This window comes from Saccopteryx leptura, chromosome 2 (genome assembly GCF_036850995.1).
Source record: "Saccopteryx leptura isolate mSacLep1 chromosome 2, mSacLep1_pri_phased_curated, whole genome shotgun sequence".
Classification (NCBI taxonomy): Eukaryota; Metazoa; Chordata; class Mammalia; order Chiroptera; family Emballonuridae; genus Saccopteryx; species Saccopteryx leptura.
Genome location: NC_089504.1, coordinates 324179029 through 324197184, shown reverse-complemented (window position 1 = coordinate 324197184; position 18156 = coordinate 324179029). Strand labels below are relative to the sequence as shown.

Genomic DNA, 18156 nt, shown 5'->3' with positions numbered 1-18156 from the left:
CTTCAGATCAAACTATAGCTAAGGTTTGCTCTTTTATCCATCCATCCACTCCATAAACATTTATGGGGCACCTCTTATGTGGCAAGATCTGTGCTGTGGGCTCTTGGTTCTTCTATATCTGTGGACAGCAGAATACCTTCAAGGTGAGCCCCGTGTGATGGGAAAGGCGGCGGCAGTTGAGTACCTTGTGCAATATCAAAGCTACCATAAAGGCCTTATTGGCGACTTCACATTCCCGGTCCAGAAATGAGCAGAGTGCTGAGCTTTTTAGCCTTTCCCACTCCTCCGGAAGCCCAACACCTTGACCATTCTCCATATGCCTCACAGATTCTGGAGGGAAGTGGTGAAAGCACCAACCTAAGGCCATCTGGCTTCTAAGAATAAAATCAGCATGTGACATACAGTTTACACATTACAGTCTTGATGATTCTATCACATACATTGTCATTTGAAGTTCAGCGTAGTTTTGAGAATAACCAATAACTAGCAGTAATAACAAGAGTTATTCTTCTTCTTTCACAGTGGAGAAAACGAGCCGTGACTTGCACAAGGTCACACAGCCAGAACATACCAGAGCCATAACAGCAGTCAGTTTTCCACTCTTAACCGAGTGCTCCTTCTACCAACAGAGAGCTCAGTGACCTGTAACCACCTCATCTGTCCAAAGGCTCTGCCCCACCCCCATCTCACAGTGGTTTAAAAAATAAGAGATATGAAGGTGCTAAATGAAGAGAAAAGATTGCATCTAGATTCAAAGGGTACAAGTTGCTGCTGCTGAGCCTTGAAGGTAGACACCTTGGGTGAGGGTGGGGGGGGGGGTTAGAAAGAGGAGGGATGGCTCACCTGATAAAGGAGACCACCACCCATTTTGGATCTTGACTGTAGGCGAGTCCCTTCCTACACTAGAAGATTATAGAACTCATATCCAGGCCCCTTTGTTTTAAAGGGAGGCCCCGAAAGGGTTAATGACTTTCCCAGGAGAGCATTGGTGAATTTGTAAGTTTATGGAGCTGTTTGGTAGGTGTTTCTGCAACAAACACAGCTTGGTTTTTATTTATTTACTTTTCTTTTCTTTTTTTTTTAACAGTCTATGGGGTATGAGAAAGCTATATCTAGGAGCTTCTCAACCCTAAAGGCAGTTCTTAAACACAGATGAAACACTACGAGAACTTAATTCTTTCCTTCAGCTGTTAACCAAGCTCACGGTTAGATGACAGGTCCATGTCTGTCTGACACCGTAACATGAGGTCTCCAGACCCCTCCTGGAGACCCCGAGGTGCCTTGGCTCCCCCCCCCCCCCCTTGTAGATGACTCTGGTCTTCCTCTAATCCATTGTACCCTAGGTCCAAAGATTAAAAGAGGTTTCTGCACAAACACACAAGCACGCCCGTTCTGGGCTGACTCTATAAACCTGCTCCTTGCGCCTGACCAGGCGGTGGCGCAGTGGATAGAGCATTGGATTGGAATGTGGAGGACCCAGGTTTGAGTCCCTGAGGTCGCCAGCTTGAGCCCAAGGTCGCTGGCTCGAGCAAGGGGTCACTAGGTCTGCTGTAGCCTCCCAGTCAAGGAACATATGAGAAAGCAATCAATGGACAACTAAGGAACCGCAACGAAGAATTGATGTTTCTCATCTCTCCCTTCCTGTCTGTCTGTCCCTCTCTCTGACTCTGTCTCTGCCACAAAAAAAAAAAAGCAAACCTGCTCCTTGCATGAGTGTAGCAGAAACAAAATATATTGCTTCCTCCTCACGGTAGGGATTGGCATTTCTTACACAGGAACAGGGTAGAGGAGGCTCTTTTGGCCTTTTTGAACTTCCTTCTCAGCTAAGGAAATGAATAACATCCTGATTGGCCTCAGTGGAGTACGAGTCGGGGGAGTCCTGGCCCCACGCTCCAGCCGAGGCCTAGGAATTGCTTTACCCACAGGCGCCAAACTTGGCACACAGAGAGACCAACAAGCGGAGGGAAATCGTTGCCAGATTAACACAGTTATTTGGGCATTTTCACACTTACTAATGAAGTGGCCATTTTACAAGGCCTGAGCTGAGTCCCCTCCAAGGCAGGCAGGGATTCCCAGCCCTCTCCTGGAGGCAGCTGGGCGGAGGGGAGAGTGAGAGAGCCCGTGCTCTGGCCCACCCTGTGCAGCCGGCAGGCGAGGCCCCCCGGTGCCTGCACTCCCACTTGGCTCCTGGACTGTTCGCAGGAGGTATGAACTGTTTGCTTAATAGAGTGTTAACCCCAGCCCCTAGAACTTGTGTTAACACTTAACACAAGTCTGGAGCTGAGGGGAGGCTAGGGGACCGCAGCTGAGGGCAGCTGAGGGCTGACCAGCTCTCAGGAGTGGGGAGGGAGGAGGAAAGGAAGGGCAGGAGGCAGTTGAACGGCAGTTGGATAAAGTTTCTGGATGTGACCCTGGCTGGTTGCTCAGTTGGTTAGGGCGTTGTCCCGAAGCACAGAGGTTGCCACCAGTTCGATCCCCAGTCAGGGCACATATAGGAACAGATCTATGTTTCTGTCTCTCTCTCTCCCCCTCTCTCTCTCTAAAATCAATTAAAACATTTTTTTTTAAGTTTCTGGATGTGAGAGACTCAGGACTGACTGGCCAGACCAAGGCCTCTGCTCCTGCCTCTGTCACAGGCCATATCTGTCCCCTCCCTGGGCTTCAGTTTCCTTGTCTTTAAATGAGTAGCTAGAACCAGATACACTTAAAGGGACCAACAGCTGGAAGATGCCTTGGGGACAGGACCAGGTGAGGAGTGTCGGCAGCAGTCGCCAAGGTCAATGTGCACGCGGATCCCCGGGGATCTGAAGTAAATGCAGTTTCTGTATATGAAGTCTGGAGCAGGGCCTGAGATCGAGAGGCTCCCGGGGGCCCTGGTCTGGGGCACACACTTTGAGTAACAAAGGTGCAGAGCAGAGCGTAGGACTGGGTTCCCCGGCTAAGCCGCTTGCACTTACTTCCTTGGCTCTGAAACGGGGACCGCTCTTTGCTCCTTGCAGGATTGCTGTATGGATTAGGGGCCGCCTGTGAAGGCACCTTGGGTAAAGCAGTGTGCAGCAAGCGATTACTGCCATTGTTAAGATTTCTATGCCTCCCCCTTAGCCCCGCCGTGTGTTCCCGCAGCTTCTCAACCTGTCCCGCCATCCTCCCTGGTGTCCATGCCTGGGCTTCTGAGTTCATATGACCAGCCAAGGCTGAACAAATACTTTGACCTGGCAAGGCAGGAAATGACGGTTCCCAGGCACCGCACTCACTCAGATGTAGAACAAGCTCTCAATACACCTGTGAGATAAGTTCAAGTGACACCATGCTGAGCTGCAACCCGCCCTCCCTGGGCCACAGGACCAGGAAACAGCGACAGTCAGCGAAGGCCCTGAGGGACAGGGGCAGGCTCCAGTCAAGTTTTGGACAAGGTCAACCCCCTCTGCACCGGCCTCAGGTGACCGTGGTAATGTCTCTGTAGTGTGTTAGTTTGTTCACTGAACAGCTTCCCAGAAACGCGGTGGCTGAGCCAAGTCATTTACCCACCCTGAGCCTCAGTAGTTCTGTCTGTGAAATGGGCTCTACCACCACTGTCCTGCCTCGGTACACATTGCTATAATTCTCACAATCAAAATGAAATAATTCTGTGAAAATATGCAGGGATTCTGTGAGACCCTGTGAGGCTCTGCCTTTCACGGGAGATCTCCTGCTCTAGGGGCATTGACTCGCTGCCCCTCCGTGAGGAATAGCCTCGCCTTGGTGTTTGTGCTGAGACCACCTCCCTAAGGCGGAGTGCCCACCACGTCACTCCTCCACAGCGGAGGGAAACGTCCCCCACCACCCCGGCCCCAGTGCCTGTCCCCCGTTTTCCCAACAGTGCTGTTTCTCACCTTGTTCTCAGGCCCTGAGGCCGTGGACTGGCTGGACAGTCCCACTCTAAGGGCCTGGAAAGTGGAGATCCCATTATGTAACACACCCGTGTCAGAATAGCAGGCCAGGCCGGTTGTCATTCCAAGACCCCTGTGGCTGAAAATCTGGTTCACATTTGCCCCTTAGAGTGAGAGCTCATGGTGTTTGATGGCAGAGACTGGAGGACGGCTGACCACACACTGCAAATGGAAATGCTTATTGCCCAAGCGAGGAGCACCACGTCAAAGCCCACACAGGTGGCGCCCAAAATAACAAAACCAAAAATGGTCATGGTGTCAAACCAGTCAACTCCAGGACAGGCAGGCCCTCGCAGTACTCTCCTCAGCACTGGGGCGCCCCCCGCTTTCCTTCCCCACAGCTGCTGCTCCTGGGGCTCAGAGGAGCAAATAACCTTAGGAGTCACTTTGTCCGCCCATCCCTGAGGCCAGCAGGGGCCGAGGCTGCAAAGTTGGGGCCTCCAGACATCTCTGCCAGCCCAGGAAGCAGAGAGGTCTCATCTGAGGAAATGCAGATACTTAGGGAGGATCAAAAATAACCCCAAATGATAAGCCATGCATGTCTGTGTGAATATTGGATTTCACATCTGAAATCTAGTCGTGATAAAGCTGATGGTTTTGAAACATCTTCTTTAATTAATAGAAACAGGACTTCTTAGCCTACGCCCCCCCCCCCCATTTCAGACTTCAAAGTTCTCCCCCATTGAGAACCTCAGATTTGGTTTGTTTGTGGAATACTGAAGTCTCTTTTAAGACAAACACAGGATTTTATTTGGGTTGTTTCCCCCACTCCCTTACAGCCCAACAACAAGAACCACTTGGAAATTCTGGACTAGGAAGACTAAGCTGAAATCCCCTTTACTGATACTGCAGCCATATTTTCAAAATCAAAATTCAGCATGCATTTTTATGAGGAAAGTACAGGATTTGGAGCCAGATGAACCTAGAATCAGAATCCTGACTATATATGACTATTGTCGTCTTGAGCAAAAGTTTTAACTTCTCTCTGCCTCAGTTTCTTGATCTGTAAAATGGGGCTACTAGCACCAGCTTCGTGGACTTGCTGGGGTGGTTTCGGTGAGGTAATGCATATAGAGTGGCTCTGCCTAGCACAAAGTAGACACTCAACAAATGTGAACTCTCTTGCCTTTCCTGATACGTGATCTGATCACAGAAGTAATTATTTGGAATTGGAACCGTCCTAGAAAACCCAGTTTGTGTTCTTACTTGTCCTGACAGATACTGTTCCATGAAGATTTTCCATTCGAGGAATTGTTACTGTTCCGAGGATACAGCTTGTCCAGCAGTGTATTCTGACCTTGTAGGAATCCTGTAACAGAGTACTGGGTGTTAAGTTTTCTCTCCATCCGCAGCAGCAGGCCAGAGCATCCTGAAGGGAATGTTTGCATTGCAGTCTAGCGGCAAAAGGACTGTTCCCTTCCCACTTGGAGGGGGAGAAATCTTGACTGTGCCAGGTTTAAAGCGGAGCAGGAAAGGGTCTCTAGGATCCTGTCTGGGAATGCCAGTGTCAGCCTGACTTGTAAAGCTCTGCTGTTTGAGGCACTTCTGGTCTGAATGTGGAGCTGGTAGAAATTCTCCTGCTGGGACCTGCAATGATGGCTGAACTTCTGGGCTCCCAGGCAAAAGGCAGGGGCCCTGCTTGGTGACCTAATGAGGTGTGAGGAGCTCAGACCTTCCTTGACAATCATGAAAGGGTCCCCTGAGAAATGGTGCTCTGTTAAACCAAAGGGTAATAGAGATATGGGGGACAAAGGCAGCAGGCAAAAGGACTTGATTTAAAAGTCGACTCCTTCCAGAGTTGTTCTTTGGCCCTGTCTGATCTGATGTATGAAATTTGTAAGGAGGTGGAATTGTTTGTGACATTTTTCACGCAAGTTGGTGTACATTCCTGATACAAACGAAAAGGAAATATGTCAGATGTACACAGGGATGAGTCAACATCGCGTGCAGCCAGCCACGGCCACTGGGAGAAGAGTCAGGTGAGGCCCGTGGAGCTGCAGGCTCACCTGCCCCGCGCTGAGTCGGGCACAGGGCTCAACAGGGAGACAGCTGAGCAAAGTCAGGCCCTGCCTCAAGTGCTTCTCCCCCGGGCTTACTGTCTAGGACCCCACAAGAGTGTATCTGTCACGGTATTTGCTTTCTCTGTGCTTTTCCTTAATGTTTGTTTGTTTTGTTTTATACTGATTATAGAATTTTCAGGAAACTTATAGAGAGGAATAAACAAAAGAGTCCCATATAACTCAGCTACCCAGAGGCAACCATGGTTAATAACATTTTGTTGTGAGTCATTTAAAATGGTTTTTTTTTTGTTTCCTTGACGTTGTTTGTTGATACAAACTGTACCAGTTTGTTTTGCTTTTTTAATTTAACACTCTCTCTAAAAGTCTCCTCTGTTATAAGCATCACTTTTCATGACCGCCTAATATTCCACAGCTAGAATGAAGTATAATTTATTTAATAAATTCCCTATTGTAAGGCTATGTCAAAGTGGCAGTGAACATCTATGCATGAAGGTTTGTTGGCATCTTAGATTATTTACTTGGACTGGATTTCTGGAAGTGACTGGCCTTCCTAGGTCAGTAGTGAGCTTTTTTTTTTTTTGAAGGCTCTGAATACATATTGCCAAATTGTCCTTTAGATAGAATTTAGGGAACTGAAATGTTTTACCCCACCCTATGTGGGGAGCTCAGGGAATATAAGGGACCTAGCCTCAGAGCTAAGAGGCCACTTCTCCTGCTCTGCTGTGCCCCCTGCAGGCGTCCTCAGGGGAGTGGGAGACGCATCCCCACTTAGATGTAGAGACTCCACATCAGAGGCCCTTGCCTCTGACACAGAACCGCTCAGCTCTAATGCATTGTTGCCCAGACTAGGAGCTGATGAAACTGTTCCTCACCCAGTGTTGCTCTTCTAGCTGCTTGTCATCTAGCCCAGTGGTCCCCAACCCCCAGGCCACGGACTGGTAGCAGTCTGTGGGCCATTTGGTACCAGTCCGCAGAGAAAGAATAAATAACTTACATTATTTCCGTTTTATTTATATTTAAGTCTGAACAATGTTTTATTTTTTAAAAATAACCAGATTCCCTCTGTTACATCTGTCTAAGACTCACTCTTGACGCTTGTCTCGGTCACGTGATACATTTATCCATCCCACCCTAAAGGCCGGTCCGTGAAAATATTTTCTGACATTAAACTGGTTCGTGGCCCAAAAAAGGTTGGGGACCACTGATCTAGCCTAGGGGTGTCCCCAGTCACTTTCTTCATTTTCTTTTTTTTTTAATCTTTTTTTTTAAACTTTATTCATTTTTTTTTTTAGAGAGGAGAGAAAAAGAGAGAGAGAGAGAGAGAGAGAAGGGGGGAGGAGTAGGAAGCATCAACTCCCATATGTGCCTTGACCAGGCAAGCCCAGGGTTTTGAACCAGCAACCTCAGCATTCCAGATCGATGCTTTATCCTCTGTGCCATCACAGGTCAGGCCTTTCTTCACTTTCTAATCCTTTCACAGAATCCCAGGCTCCTGGGAAGACCTGCTCACAAAGTCCCCAGCCAGGCAGTCCCCTGTGTTCGAGGGGCCTGTGCGGTTTCACAAAGCACTCCTTCATGTCCTCTCTGAGGGCGTGTTCACAACAGCCCTAGAAAGCAAATATTTGTCTCTGTTTTACAGGTGTGCTGTTTTCCTGTGGCTGCTGTAATAAATTCCCACAAACTCGCTAACTTAACACAACAGAAATGTATTCTCTCATAGTTCTGGAGGCCAGAATTTCACAGTGAAGGTGTTGGCAGGGTCAGGCTCCCTCCAAAGGCTCCAGGGGAGATTTCTTCCTTGCTTCTTCCAGCTTCTGGTAGCTCCTGGTGTTCCAAGGCCTGTCACATCCTAAGTCCAGTTTCTGCCTCGGTTTTTGCTCTATGTCTAGGGCAAGGGTCCCCAAACTAAGGCCCGCAGGCCACGTGCGGCCCCCTGAGGCCATTTATCCGGCCCCTGCCACACTTCCGGAAGGGGCACCTCTTTCATTGGTGGTCAGTGAGAGGAGCATAGTTCCCATTGAAATACTGGTCAGTTTGTTGACTTAAATTTACTTATTTTAAATATTGTATTTGTTCCCATTTTGTTTTTTTACTTTAAAATAAGATATGTGCAGTGTGCATAGGGATTTGTTCATAGTTTTTTTTATAGTCCGGCCCTCCAGCGGTCTGAGGGACAGTGAACTGGCCCCCTGTGTAAAAAGTTTGGGGACCCCTGGTCTAGAGTCTGTCTCTACTTTCTCTTATAAGGATAGCAGTCATCAGATTTAGGACTCATCCTAAAACTAGGATGCTCTCATCTTGAGACCCTTAATTACATCTGCAAAGACCCTATTTGCAAATAGGGCACTTCCAAGGGTGGGTATATTCTTTAAGGCAGGGGTCTCAAACTCGCGGCCCGCAGGCCGCATGCGGCCCGCCAAACAATTTTGTACTGATTTTTTTTTGTTTTCAACTGCAGTGAGAAAAGTGTTGCATAACAGTTGCCTTTTGTAGACCTAGTGCGGCCTGCTGAACGGCTGTGATCTTGCTCTGCGGCCCACATGCTGAGTTGAGTTCGAGACCCCTGCTTTAAGGGGACTCCACTTAACCCACGACAGTGGGTGAGGAAACCAAGGTCCAAAGAAGCTAAATGACTTTCCCAATGTCATACAGCGAGATGGTAGCAGGAGATGGCATCTGAACCCAGGTCTTTTGCTTACCATATGCCTTTAATTAAGTAAAAAAAACCCACAACTTTTCTTATACTCTTATGGTATGACTGCTTGACTGTTATCTGGTTCATAGAAAATGAAATTTGGTACAGTTTACCCTAGGATACATCACACATGTTTCACCATTACCCTGTAGGTGTATTATTGTTAATTGCATCGAAACTATTAGCCCCAATGTAATCAACCCCTTATGTGGGAGTCACCCATTTATTCTCCATGTGGTAAGTGGGGAAATTAAGGCCCAGAGTAACCAGAAAAGTTAATGGGAGAATTCCAGTCATAACCTAGATGTCTTGGTGGATAATCATCATTCTAATCTTTAGTGTATGAATTGTGAAAACTTTCAAAATGATGACTCTGTGTTAAATTGCAAAGAAGTTCTTGGTGTCTCAATTACTGTTGAACTCTTCTTCCCTGGCTCAGAACCCTTTGATATGTTGGCCACACATGGCTGTCTATTCATGGCTGATAAACAATGAATAATCCCTTCCCACCAGTGGGCCTGAGGGCCTGTGAGAACAGATGTGCATGACATTACCACATCTGGAAAGTCAGCATCTGCTGGCTTGCCAACATTAGTATTTTCTTCTTTGCTTTCTCTTCCTTCTGAACTAGAATAGTAGATCCTTTAAAAAGGACCTAACCCCACAATCCAAACCCCAGAGCCAAATGGATGAATAGAGGACAAATATGGTACGTTGTCACAAGTTGAGTAGACATTAGGTCATCGGAGTCATAAAAGAGTGCCGAGGTCTAGGCCCCTTTGCGCTACATGCTGTCTGTGCACGTGGGATTATGGTTATCTTAATAACCTCCCTAAAGCCTGACCAGGCGGTGGCGCAGTGGATAGAGCATCGGCCTGGGATGCGGAGGACCCAGGTTCGAGACCCCGAGGTAGCCAGCTTGAGCACGGGCTTATCTGGTTTGACCAAAAAGCTCACCAGCTTCAACCCAAGGTTGCTGGCTCAAGCAAGGGGTTACTCAGTCTGTTGAAGGCCCGCGGTCAAGGCACATATGAGAAAGCAATCAATGAATAACTAAGGTGTTGCAATGAGCAACAAAAAACTAATGATTGACACTTCTCATTTTCAAAAAAAGAACCTCCCTAAAGAACCAAGGAGGATCTATGGGTTTCTCATTTCCTCACCCTCCCACAGTGAGCCACTTTGTTAGTCATGACATAGTATATACTGAGGTAGTGAAGAATGCCTGAGGCCATATCCCACAGCCAGGTAAAACCGGTGTCCCCAGCCTCTGCTCATGAGAACCAGCCTGTAGGGTAAAGAAAGGAGCTCTCCCCCATGGCCCCAGCCTCGAGCTCCATTTGGAGAGCTAGTTTACAGAGCAGGCAAGGAGATTCTCCCATGGTTGCTTTCCTCATGCCTGGGATCATTTCTTAGTTACCGCAGACATCATTCCTATCCTGAGCTCTCACCTGAAAGGGCTTATGTTTTGAAAAACATCATTTACCTACAAGTTTTGCTTCTTGTTACCTGGCCTTCCTGGTGGCTGGAAATTTGATCGACAGGCTCCCATCAAGTCCGAACCCTGGGCTGAACCTAATTGATGCAAAACAGAGGCTGTGCCACTGTCTCCTAAATAGCATGGGTGTGATTAGACACTATCAGCTCAGAGGAACATCCATCTACCCCGTGCCACCTCCACCCTCTGGGCTTCCTCACCCCTCAACAATAGTAAACAAAAGACAGAGCACGTGTGCACTGTGCAGCCCCAGGAGCTGCCAGCTTACCAGCTGTCACAGCAAGCCTTCAGTGGGTATGTGAAACCCGATAACCTGACCCATTTCTCCTCTGGGGACCGTGTAATGTGGGATGCCAAGCTGGGAAGCAGGATTCAGGAAGCTTACCTGTGTGACATTGGCTCTCTGTACCATCCAAGGCAGATTGTTTGGGTTCTTCCAGTTCCCGGAGTCCCAATCTAAAATAAGTGCACAGAAGGCAGTAGGATGATATTGTGACATTGCTTTCTGCTCTCGTATAATCTCCTTCCTTCCTCTTATTTAATTTTAGCTCCCTTTTCTGCCTGTCTCCATTCCTTCCAATCCTGGCCCTAGGTGTTTCGGCTCCAGGACCACACCCAATGGGTATTGACTCTAAAGTGATAAATGTCTCAGATGGTCATAATCAGTCAAAAAACAAACATGTTTTGAGCAACCACAGAGTACAAAGCCCTGTGCTTATTACGGACTTATGGATTATGAGGGAGTCCAGGCCTCAGGGAGTTTCTAACCTAGGTTAGAGAGCGGATCATGAGAATAACGTAAGGCAGTATGGGAGTAACGCCCTGGGACTGCTCTCATTAACCTGGGTCCAAGGATGGGCTTCCGAGGCTTCCATAAACACCCCAGAATTACTTACATAATTTTATGTATAGAAACACACATTCTTGGGGTCAGTTCGTAGCTTTCATCAGCTTTATTGCAGAAGGTAAAGAACCTTTTATACAGTCAGACTCTGTGAAAGAACACTTGTTATAACCTGGATAGTCACTCAGGGTTCCACAGGCTGGGAAGCAACCCCAGGGGCAAGGGTTCCCAGGAGGCATCTGGGAAGACCTTTACACTGAGAACCAGAGACCTTAAATTACATCACCTCTCAGCCTCAGTATAATGTGCAGTGGTAATAATTGTAGCTTCCCAGAGTTCGTGAAGGACCAGGAGCTTCTTTTTTTTTTTTTTTTTTCTTTTGTGGCTCCTTTGTATCCTCATACCTCAGTGCAGTGCTTGACTCATATCATAGTGGACACTAATCAATATTTGATGAATGCATAAGTGAACTGAAATAATAAATGTGAGAGGGCTTTGTAAATAGCAGAGCGTTCCCTCAGCAAAAGGTTTTTGTTGCTAAGTACGTATATCTTTGTGCAGACAGCCTGCACTAAGTGTCTTCTCCCCTTGAAACTGACCCTTCCCTTGTAATGGGACTCAAAGGGCCAGCCCATCTGATGGAGTGTCTCTGGGCTGGCCAGATGAATGATAGCTGTGCCGACAACACTGACAAGAGATGCAGTTGCCTGAGAGCCCAGCGGTGACCTCACCCTCCAAGGGCTTGGCCTCTCAACCCCAGCCCCCGCTGGCACACCTGCAGCCCTTCTGTCTCCCCGGGCCTGGGGGCTCTGTGAGCTCTGCCATCCCCTCTGCACTGGCCAGTGCAGGGGTGGAAGGCCAGGCCAGGAAGCGGGCATTGCAGAGCCTCTGCCAGGACTCCTAGCACAAGACACAAGACCACTAATTGTATCTTTTCTGTGACTTCTCGAGATGGTAGAAACGATCAAATGCTCCTTTGCGGAGCAGTCTTTGTATCCCCAGCCTCCTACCCTCTGATGGGTTCCTGTCAGCACCCATACTGAAGGAGAACAGATTTTCTATCAGTGGTTTTTCTCCCGTGGGCCATCCAGTAGCAGCATGACTCATCAACATTACCACAATCCTCTGAAGAACCTGGACTGGTTGGAAGTGGGAAGGATTTTTTAAAGGCATTGGTTGAAGGTGACAAGAGTTCTCAGAACAAGTTAGGGAAGACAGGTGATTTCTCCGTCTAACAGTTCTCCACCACATGGGCAGCTCCGGGGAGCGGAGCTGACAGAAGAAGCTCCAAGCTGAGAATTAGGAGCCTGTGATCCAGATCTTCCACTTGGAGACTGAGCTTCAGAAACTAGAGTGCTGCCTGTATCACCTCTCAGGATCACTGTGATGGTGAAAATGTATGACGGTGCTCCGAGTAGCACAGTTACATGTAGTTACTACTCACATGTATGTGAGCTCACCCATGACGTGCAGAGCCCTCACCATGCGCCTGGTCCTCTTACATTTACTGAATGCTATCCTCACATCAGCCCTACAGGACTGTATTGCTTTTCCATTTTTATGGATGAGAAATCAGAGGCTCAGAAAGGTAAAGAACTTGACCAGAGCCATGCAGCTAGTACAGGGTAAAGCCTGTGTATTTGAATTCAGGTCTATTTCCATTTCTCCACTAGCTCATGATTCTTTTCTCCTGTATACCATTGCTTTGTCTCAAAATTATTGCAGATGCCTCTGGCCTTTACCACCTGTGGTGTGTGGTGGACCAGGCCCTCCCTCTCACCTGAACCCTTCTTGTTATGACATCTTGCAGGATTTTTTTGTTTGCTTACTGATGTTTGGCTTCCGATGTTCCTCTTGGCCCTCCTATGAGCCTACCCGCCCTGACCACTAAGCACAGTGTGAACCAACACTAATTGAGCCCCTTTCTGGAAGCAGGCATCCTGCTCTTCTGAACTGAGGAAAAGAAGGGCCATTCCCTCCCTTCCCCACGCTCTGGGACACCTCTGATCCCAGAAAGCAGCCACCTCAGTCCTGAATGGACAGGGAGGAGGCACGCCCGCGTTTTATTGTTCATCCCCTCTTCGGGAAGTCACCAAGTGTAGATTTCCCAGGCAGAGCCTTCACAGAAACGATGATGCTATAGATCTTGGTCTTGTCAGCTAAGCGTGGGGCAGCGGTTGGGAGCATGGACTCCCAAAAGGAGCCTTCCCTTATCTCTTCCCTGGTTGGGGACAAGACAAAGAGTTATTAGTTCCACTTCAGAGATAGAAAAAGTAGATAGAGCGGGCTTGCCTAACATCACTTAGTGAGTGGGTCATAGAATCAAAAACTTAGGCCGTCGGTCCCCATGTGTCCTTGGGGACGGGGCACCTCTGGGCTGTTGCCAATGCTGGCTGAGTGTTGGCTCTGGGTTTGGCACTGCCAGTGCTTGACTCCAGCACAGAGCAGGCCCTTGGAGGGCGGACACTCAGGGCACCCCACCCCCACTGCCCAGCATCTCACTCCCAGACCACATCCTGACCCTGCTGGGTGAGGGAGAAGGTGAGACTGGGCATCTCCCCACTTCGGTGTTCTACCTGAAAAGCTGACCCCCCACGCCCAGCCGCCATGGCGGGCCTCTTCTCAGGGGCATGCATTTACAGATGCTGCTGCCCTCCCAGCACCAGGAACCTACCCCACAATTAGGCAAGAGATAAATCAAAGCCCAAGTTGGCTGATGACATTCAGGAGCCAGTGGTGACCCTTGCCACACATATAAATCCCAGCGGGCTGGCCAAGGGCCTTTGTCTGGTCAGGAGAGCTCGGGATTATCTGGCCCTCTTTGCTGATGTATGGAGTCACAGGCTGTCGGAGTGTTTACTAACGGTTATCACCTCAGTGCTTGGGCCATTATCAGAGGCAGGGCCGCCTGCCGGGCCTGGGGCTCGCACCCTCTCTATTACCACCTGTCATTGGCAGAGAGTGTGGGCTGATGCTGCCCAGTCCCAACTGCCGAGGGAAGATAGTTTCTGACTGCTGATCAAAGAAGAGAAGCAAGGCCTGATAAAGAGTGTGTGTTGCGTGTACTTTTAACTTGGGGAAACATTGGCATTTGCATTTTTCCCCCATCTTCCTGATGCTGGCAGGAACCAAGCCCAATAAATGCAGTGGATTCGGTTACCTAATCGCTGGGGAAATGGTATGTGCTTAAAGCAACAGAGCATGACTGTAATCTCCTTCCAAGAGAGAGTAGATGAAATAAGCTTTCACAGAAGACTTGCTGTATAATAAAGTAGAATAATTTAAATGGAGACTTTGAAGTGATCTTGCGTGTAAAACCTAACTTTGGCATTCAGCAGAGCGCCACGTATGTTTTGGAATTTTGAAGCAGCTTCAGATTAAGGGAAGATCTTTGCTAAAGATGCTGTCACCCAACTGTTGCTGACATCCCCCGAAACTGTGCCGTGGTTGTGCAGTCCTCAGGAGGCTGGGAAACTGGAGCGATGGAACTGAATGAGTTCTACACTGAGCATCGGAGATCTGAGTTCTTTTTTATTTTTTTAATGACAGTTTACATCCAGTATTTTTTGTGTTCATTTCAGGTGTACAGCCTAGTGGCTAGACAGTCCTATCTGTGACAAAGTCTTCCCCCCATAGTTCCAGTACCTGCGTGGCACCGTACATATCTGTAGTTATTACATTGTAATTGCAGAGATCAGAGCTCATGAACCAAGCCTGCCACAACCATGCTGTTGTATTTTGGGCCACAAGTTCTCTGGAGTTCGAATGTAAATCGAGGAGGTGTGGCAGAGGTTATAGGGTGTAATGGTCTAGAAAGTTCTTTTTAAAGGGTAAGCTTTATAATCCCTGTTTGAAATGAATTGGAAGAGGGAGCCCTATGGTATCAAATGGAGAAAAGGGGAGGTGTTTTGGTTGAACCTGGGATGGCGGTTCCCTGCCCTTGACCTAGTTCCTGAACAGTCGCCAAAGACTTCTGAAGGACCCTATAGCTACTCAGAAAACAGTTGAAAAACTATGCACCCGACCATGTGGCAGTGGCGTCCTGGAGGTCTGCGCTCTGGCCAGTGGCACAGGCTGGTTTTTTCCTGCCCTCCACGCTCGTGTTGGGTAGTATTCTCTCCTTCATCCTTCCTGTGGAAGAGCTAAACTGGGCCCTGGGTGGGGCAGGTCGTTGGCGCTGGGTAGACAGAAAGAATAGCCTCTGACAGTGTGGACTCAGTCTCCGATGTCCCCTGTGTGCTGCTGCAGGTACCCTGGACCGGAGTGTGACCCTGCTGGAGGTGTGTGGGAGCTGGCCCGAGGGCTTCGGGCTCCGGCACATGTCCTCCATGGAGCACACCGAGGAGGGCCTGCGGGAGCGGCTTGCCGACGCCATGGCCGAGTCGCCCAGCCGGGACGTCGTGGGATCCGGAACAGGTAAAGGTGGCACCACACTCCTAGCCTGACTTGGTTACAACTGGCGCCTGCTGGTATGAAGCTTCTTTGGTGGGAGAGGGTGTTTGTTTCTTTTAACCATTTGTTTCTTTAGTTAGCACTCTGATTGCCATCCATTGTGGAAGTTTCTAGTAACGGGAAACCCTATGTAAAGGGGAGTTCCCAGCAGAACTGACCCCTCCTCGGGGGAGTAATGGCATACTAAAGTGTTGTAATAAACACGAATGTGTTCTGCAAGTGGCTCCCAGGAGGACACCTTGTCCAGGGGAAGGGACAACCTTGGAGTCGCTGAGGATTTCAGCAGCCCTGAGGCACTTCTGTCATGTTGGAGGCTTTAGGGATGGGCAAGTACTGGGGGGGGGGGGGGGGGGGACTGCCGCCTGGGGAGGAACAAGCACAAAGCCGGCAGAGACGGTTTGAGCCGCCAGAAGGCTTCCTCTTATGCCGCCTTTCGCCCTTGGCTCTGAGAGGATCCAGCAGCGGGGGCCTGGGGTGGCTTTTCCCATCCATAGAGTAGTCAGAAGACATCCTTAGGTGAGGTGATGGGTGAGCCCTGCCCCAGCAAACAGGTGCACACGCGCACGCACGCACACCTGCATGTGCATGCACGCGCAGAGCATGCACTTAGGAAAGACCTCTTCATCTCCACAGTTACAGTACAGCCTGCTCTCTTCTTCCCAAAGCCCCTCTTCCGTCTAGATACCTCTGCTGTTGGTGACTGATCTAGCCCGGTTTTTATGCTTGAGAAAGACTGTCCCACAGGCTTCTCCCTGCTTTCCAAGGTCAGCAGGAACTCTGCTGGGTTGAGCAGATCCTGGCTGCAGGCCCTCCTGCTCTTGCTCGTGTTTATTGTGAACGGCCCCACCCCTGTTCCGTGTGCCTCCCTGGAAGGAGGATCCCAGACTGGAGGACCTTATAAGCCTGCGGCAGGAATTGGGACCAGCTAGATGTAGAGAGTCAAGTGTTGCAACAGGACTTGAAATGCCTGACATTATCACACAGTCTCACTCCCTGGCGGATCCTCTTGGACCCTGTTAGGGTTTTTTAAAGACCCTAACAGTAGGCTTTCCCTTCTCTTCTTCCCCATCCCATTTAGCCCCTGTGTTCCTACACTAAGGATTTAGAGACACTGTACTCACCTCTGTCCCCACAGTGCTAGCTTTGTGCCTGCCCATGGTGCTTGTGTCCTTGACAAACAAACAGAATGGATGCAAGAGAGGGGGAGAAGCAGTTGAACTGGAGGTACAGAAGTGCCTTGTCAGGTCACTGGAGACAACCATTTTTGAGGGCCAGCCCCCCACCCCTTCCACCTGGAAGGAAAGCGATGTGGACCTTGGAAGCTGCTGCAGCCATGGCCCCCTCCCCCGCGCATATGTGTGCACAGACACGTGCACACCATCACTCTCCCCACCAGAAAGCTCTCCAGCTTGTGCATAGTAGGTCATCATGCCATTGTTCTCCCGCCTGGATCCACAGATGAGGAGCAGCCCTGCTAATTACTGGGGCTGTCACCATTTTCCTTGGAAGCTGGCCAAGGCAAGGAAAACTTTTCCCTTTCTGAACCTCACTCGGAGCACAGCCTTTTTTTTCCTGCATCCCTGGAGCCCGGGGGTCACTGGACTCCCTGCCCAGGAGCCGCCCTCCCAGGGGATAGGGCAGCGCTGGCTCAGCTGTCCTCTGAAGCCTCTTGGAGCCCCTCAGCGTCATCCAGCGAGCAGACCTGAAGGTGCCCTCAGTCAGGGCTGGGGACTTCAGCCTGGCACAGTTAGTAACCTGAATAAGACTGGCAGCAATTCATCTGCCAGACAGCTGAGGGATTCAGGAGGGACTCTGTGGCCTTAAGTAGGTTTGTAAAATTTAAAAAAAAAAATGAGAGAGGAAATTAAAACTGCACGATCCATGGGTCAAAAAGAGGAGATGCCTTTTCTGAGCAGAGGTATTTTATTTTCCTCCCCAACAGTCATCGAAAGGGGTCATTTATGACTATAGTAAATGTCTATTTTATCTTTTTTAAAAACTCTGCCTCAGTTTTAAGGGCCAGCAAGTATAGCAGGAATTATGGGAGTGAACCTGTCTCCCTCTGCCATTGTGAAAATCGCTTTCCACATTAGTGTCAGCCTGGCGGTGCAGCCCCTGGTCTGGAAAGGGCGCCAGGCACCCCCCATGCCAGCGTCAGCTTGCTGTCCAGAGACAGCCAGGGAAATACAGTGCATAGTGGGTGAGAATTCCCAGCAAGTCACCCTTGGCCCATAGCAGCCTCTCGGTCTCTCTTTCACCCCCAACCCTGCTTCTTCTCTAGGTGGCTCATAGGATAGGATGATATCCAGTGCCCTGTTACATACCCTGGGGCACCAGAAATGACAAGTCCATGTAGTGTCTTACAGGAGGCACTTTGTTTAGTATAGTCACCAGGACTGCTGGCCTTTTATCAAGGTATGAATGGAGCATGCTCTCTTGACCCCCTGATACTGCAGCCCAGTATACAGCATGCCTCACTACTCTACAGGTTTAGCTGGAGGTGTGCTGGTAAATATTTAACACCCAGCTCTCGAAAGGGAAACAGGAAAGCCCTGATTTGTAGCATTTGGGGATTTCCAGAGTGTAAAATCATAATTTCAAGCTACCAACATAATGTCAATCGTCTAGCAGAATTCTAGAGAATGTGCTATCAGCTTACAGAATTATTAATTACTCCAGCACCCCACTGGTAAGCTGTACCATAGGGCAAATCAGTT

The 18156-nt window shown here is 49.2% G+C and overlaps 1 protein-coding gene across 4 annotated transcripts in view; it reads left to right on the top strand.

Moving 5' to 3' along the window:
- Positions 1–18156, top strand: part of BCAS3 (BCAS3 microtubule associated cell migration factor) — a 614901-nt gene that overhangs the window by 576878 nt on the left and 19867 nt on the right. For all 4 annotated transcript variants that reach the window (XM_066363166.1, XM_066363167.1, XM_066363164.1 and 1 more), the window contains one exon: positions 15236–15403. In XM_066363166.1, the coding sequence (XP_066219263.1) occupies positions 15236–15403 (168 nt within the window). The remainder of the gene's footprint in view (positions 1–15235; positions 15404–18156) is intronic.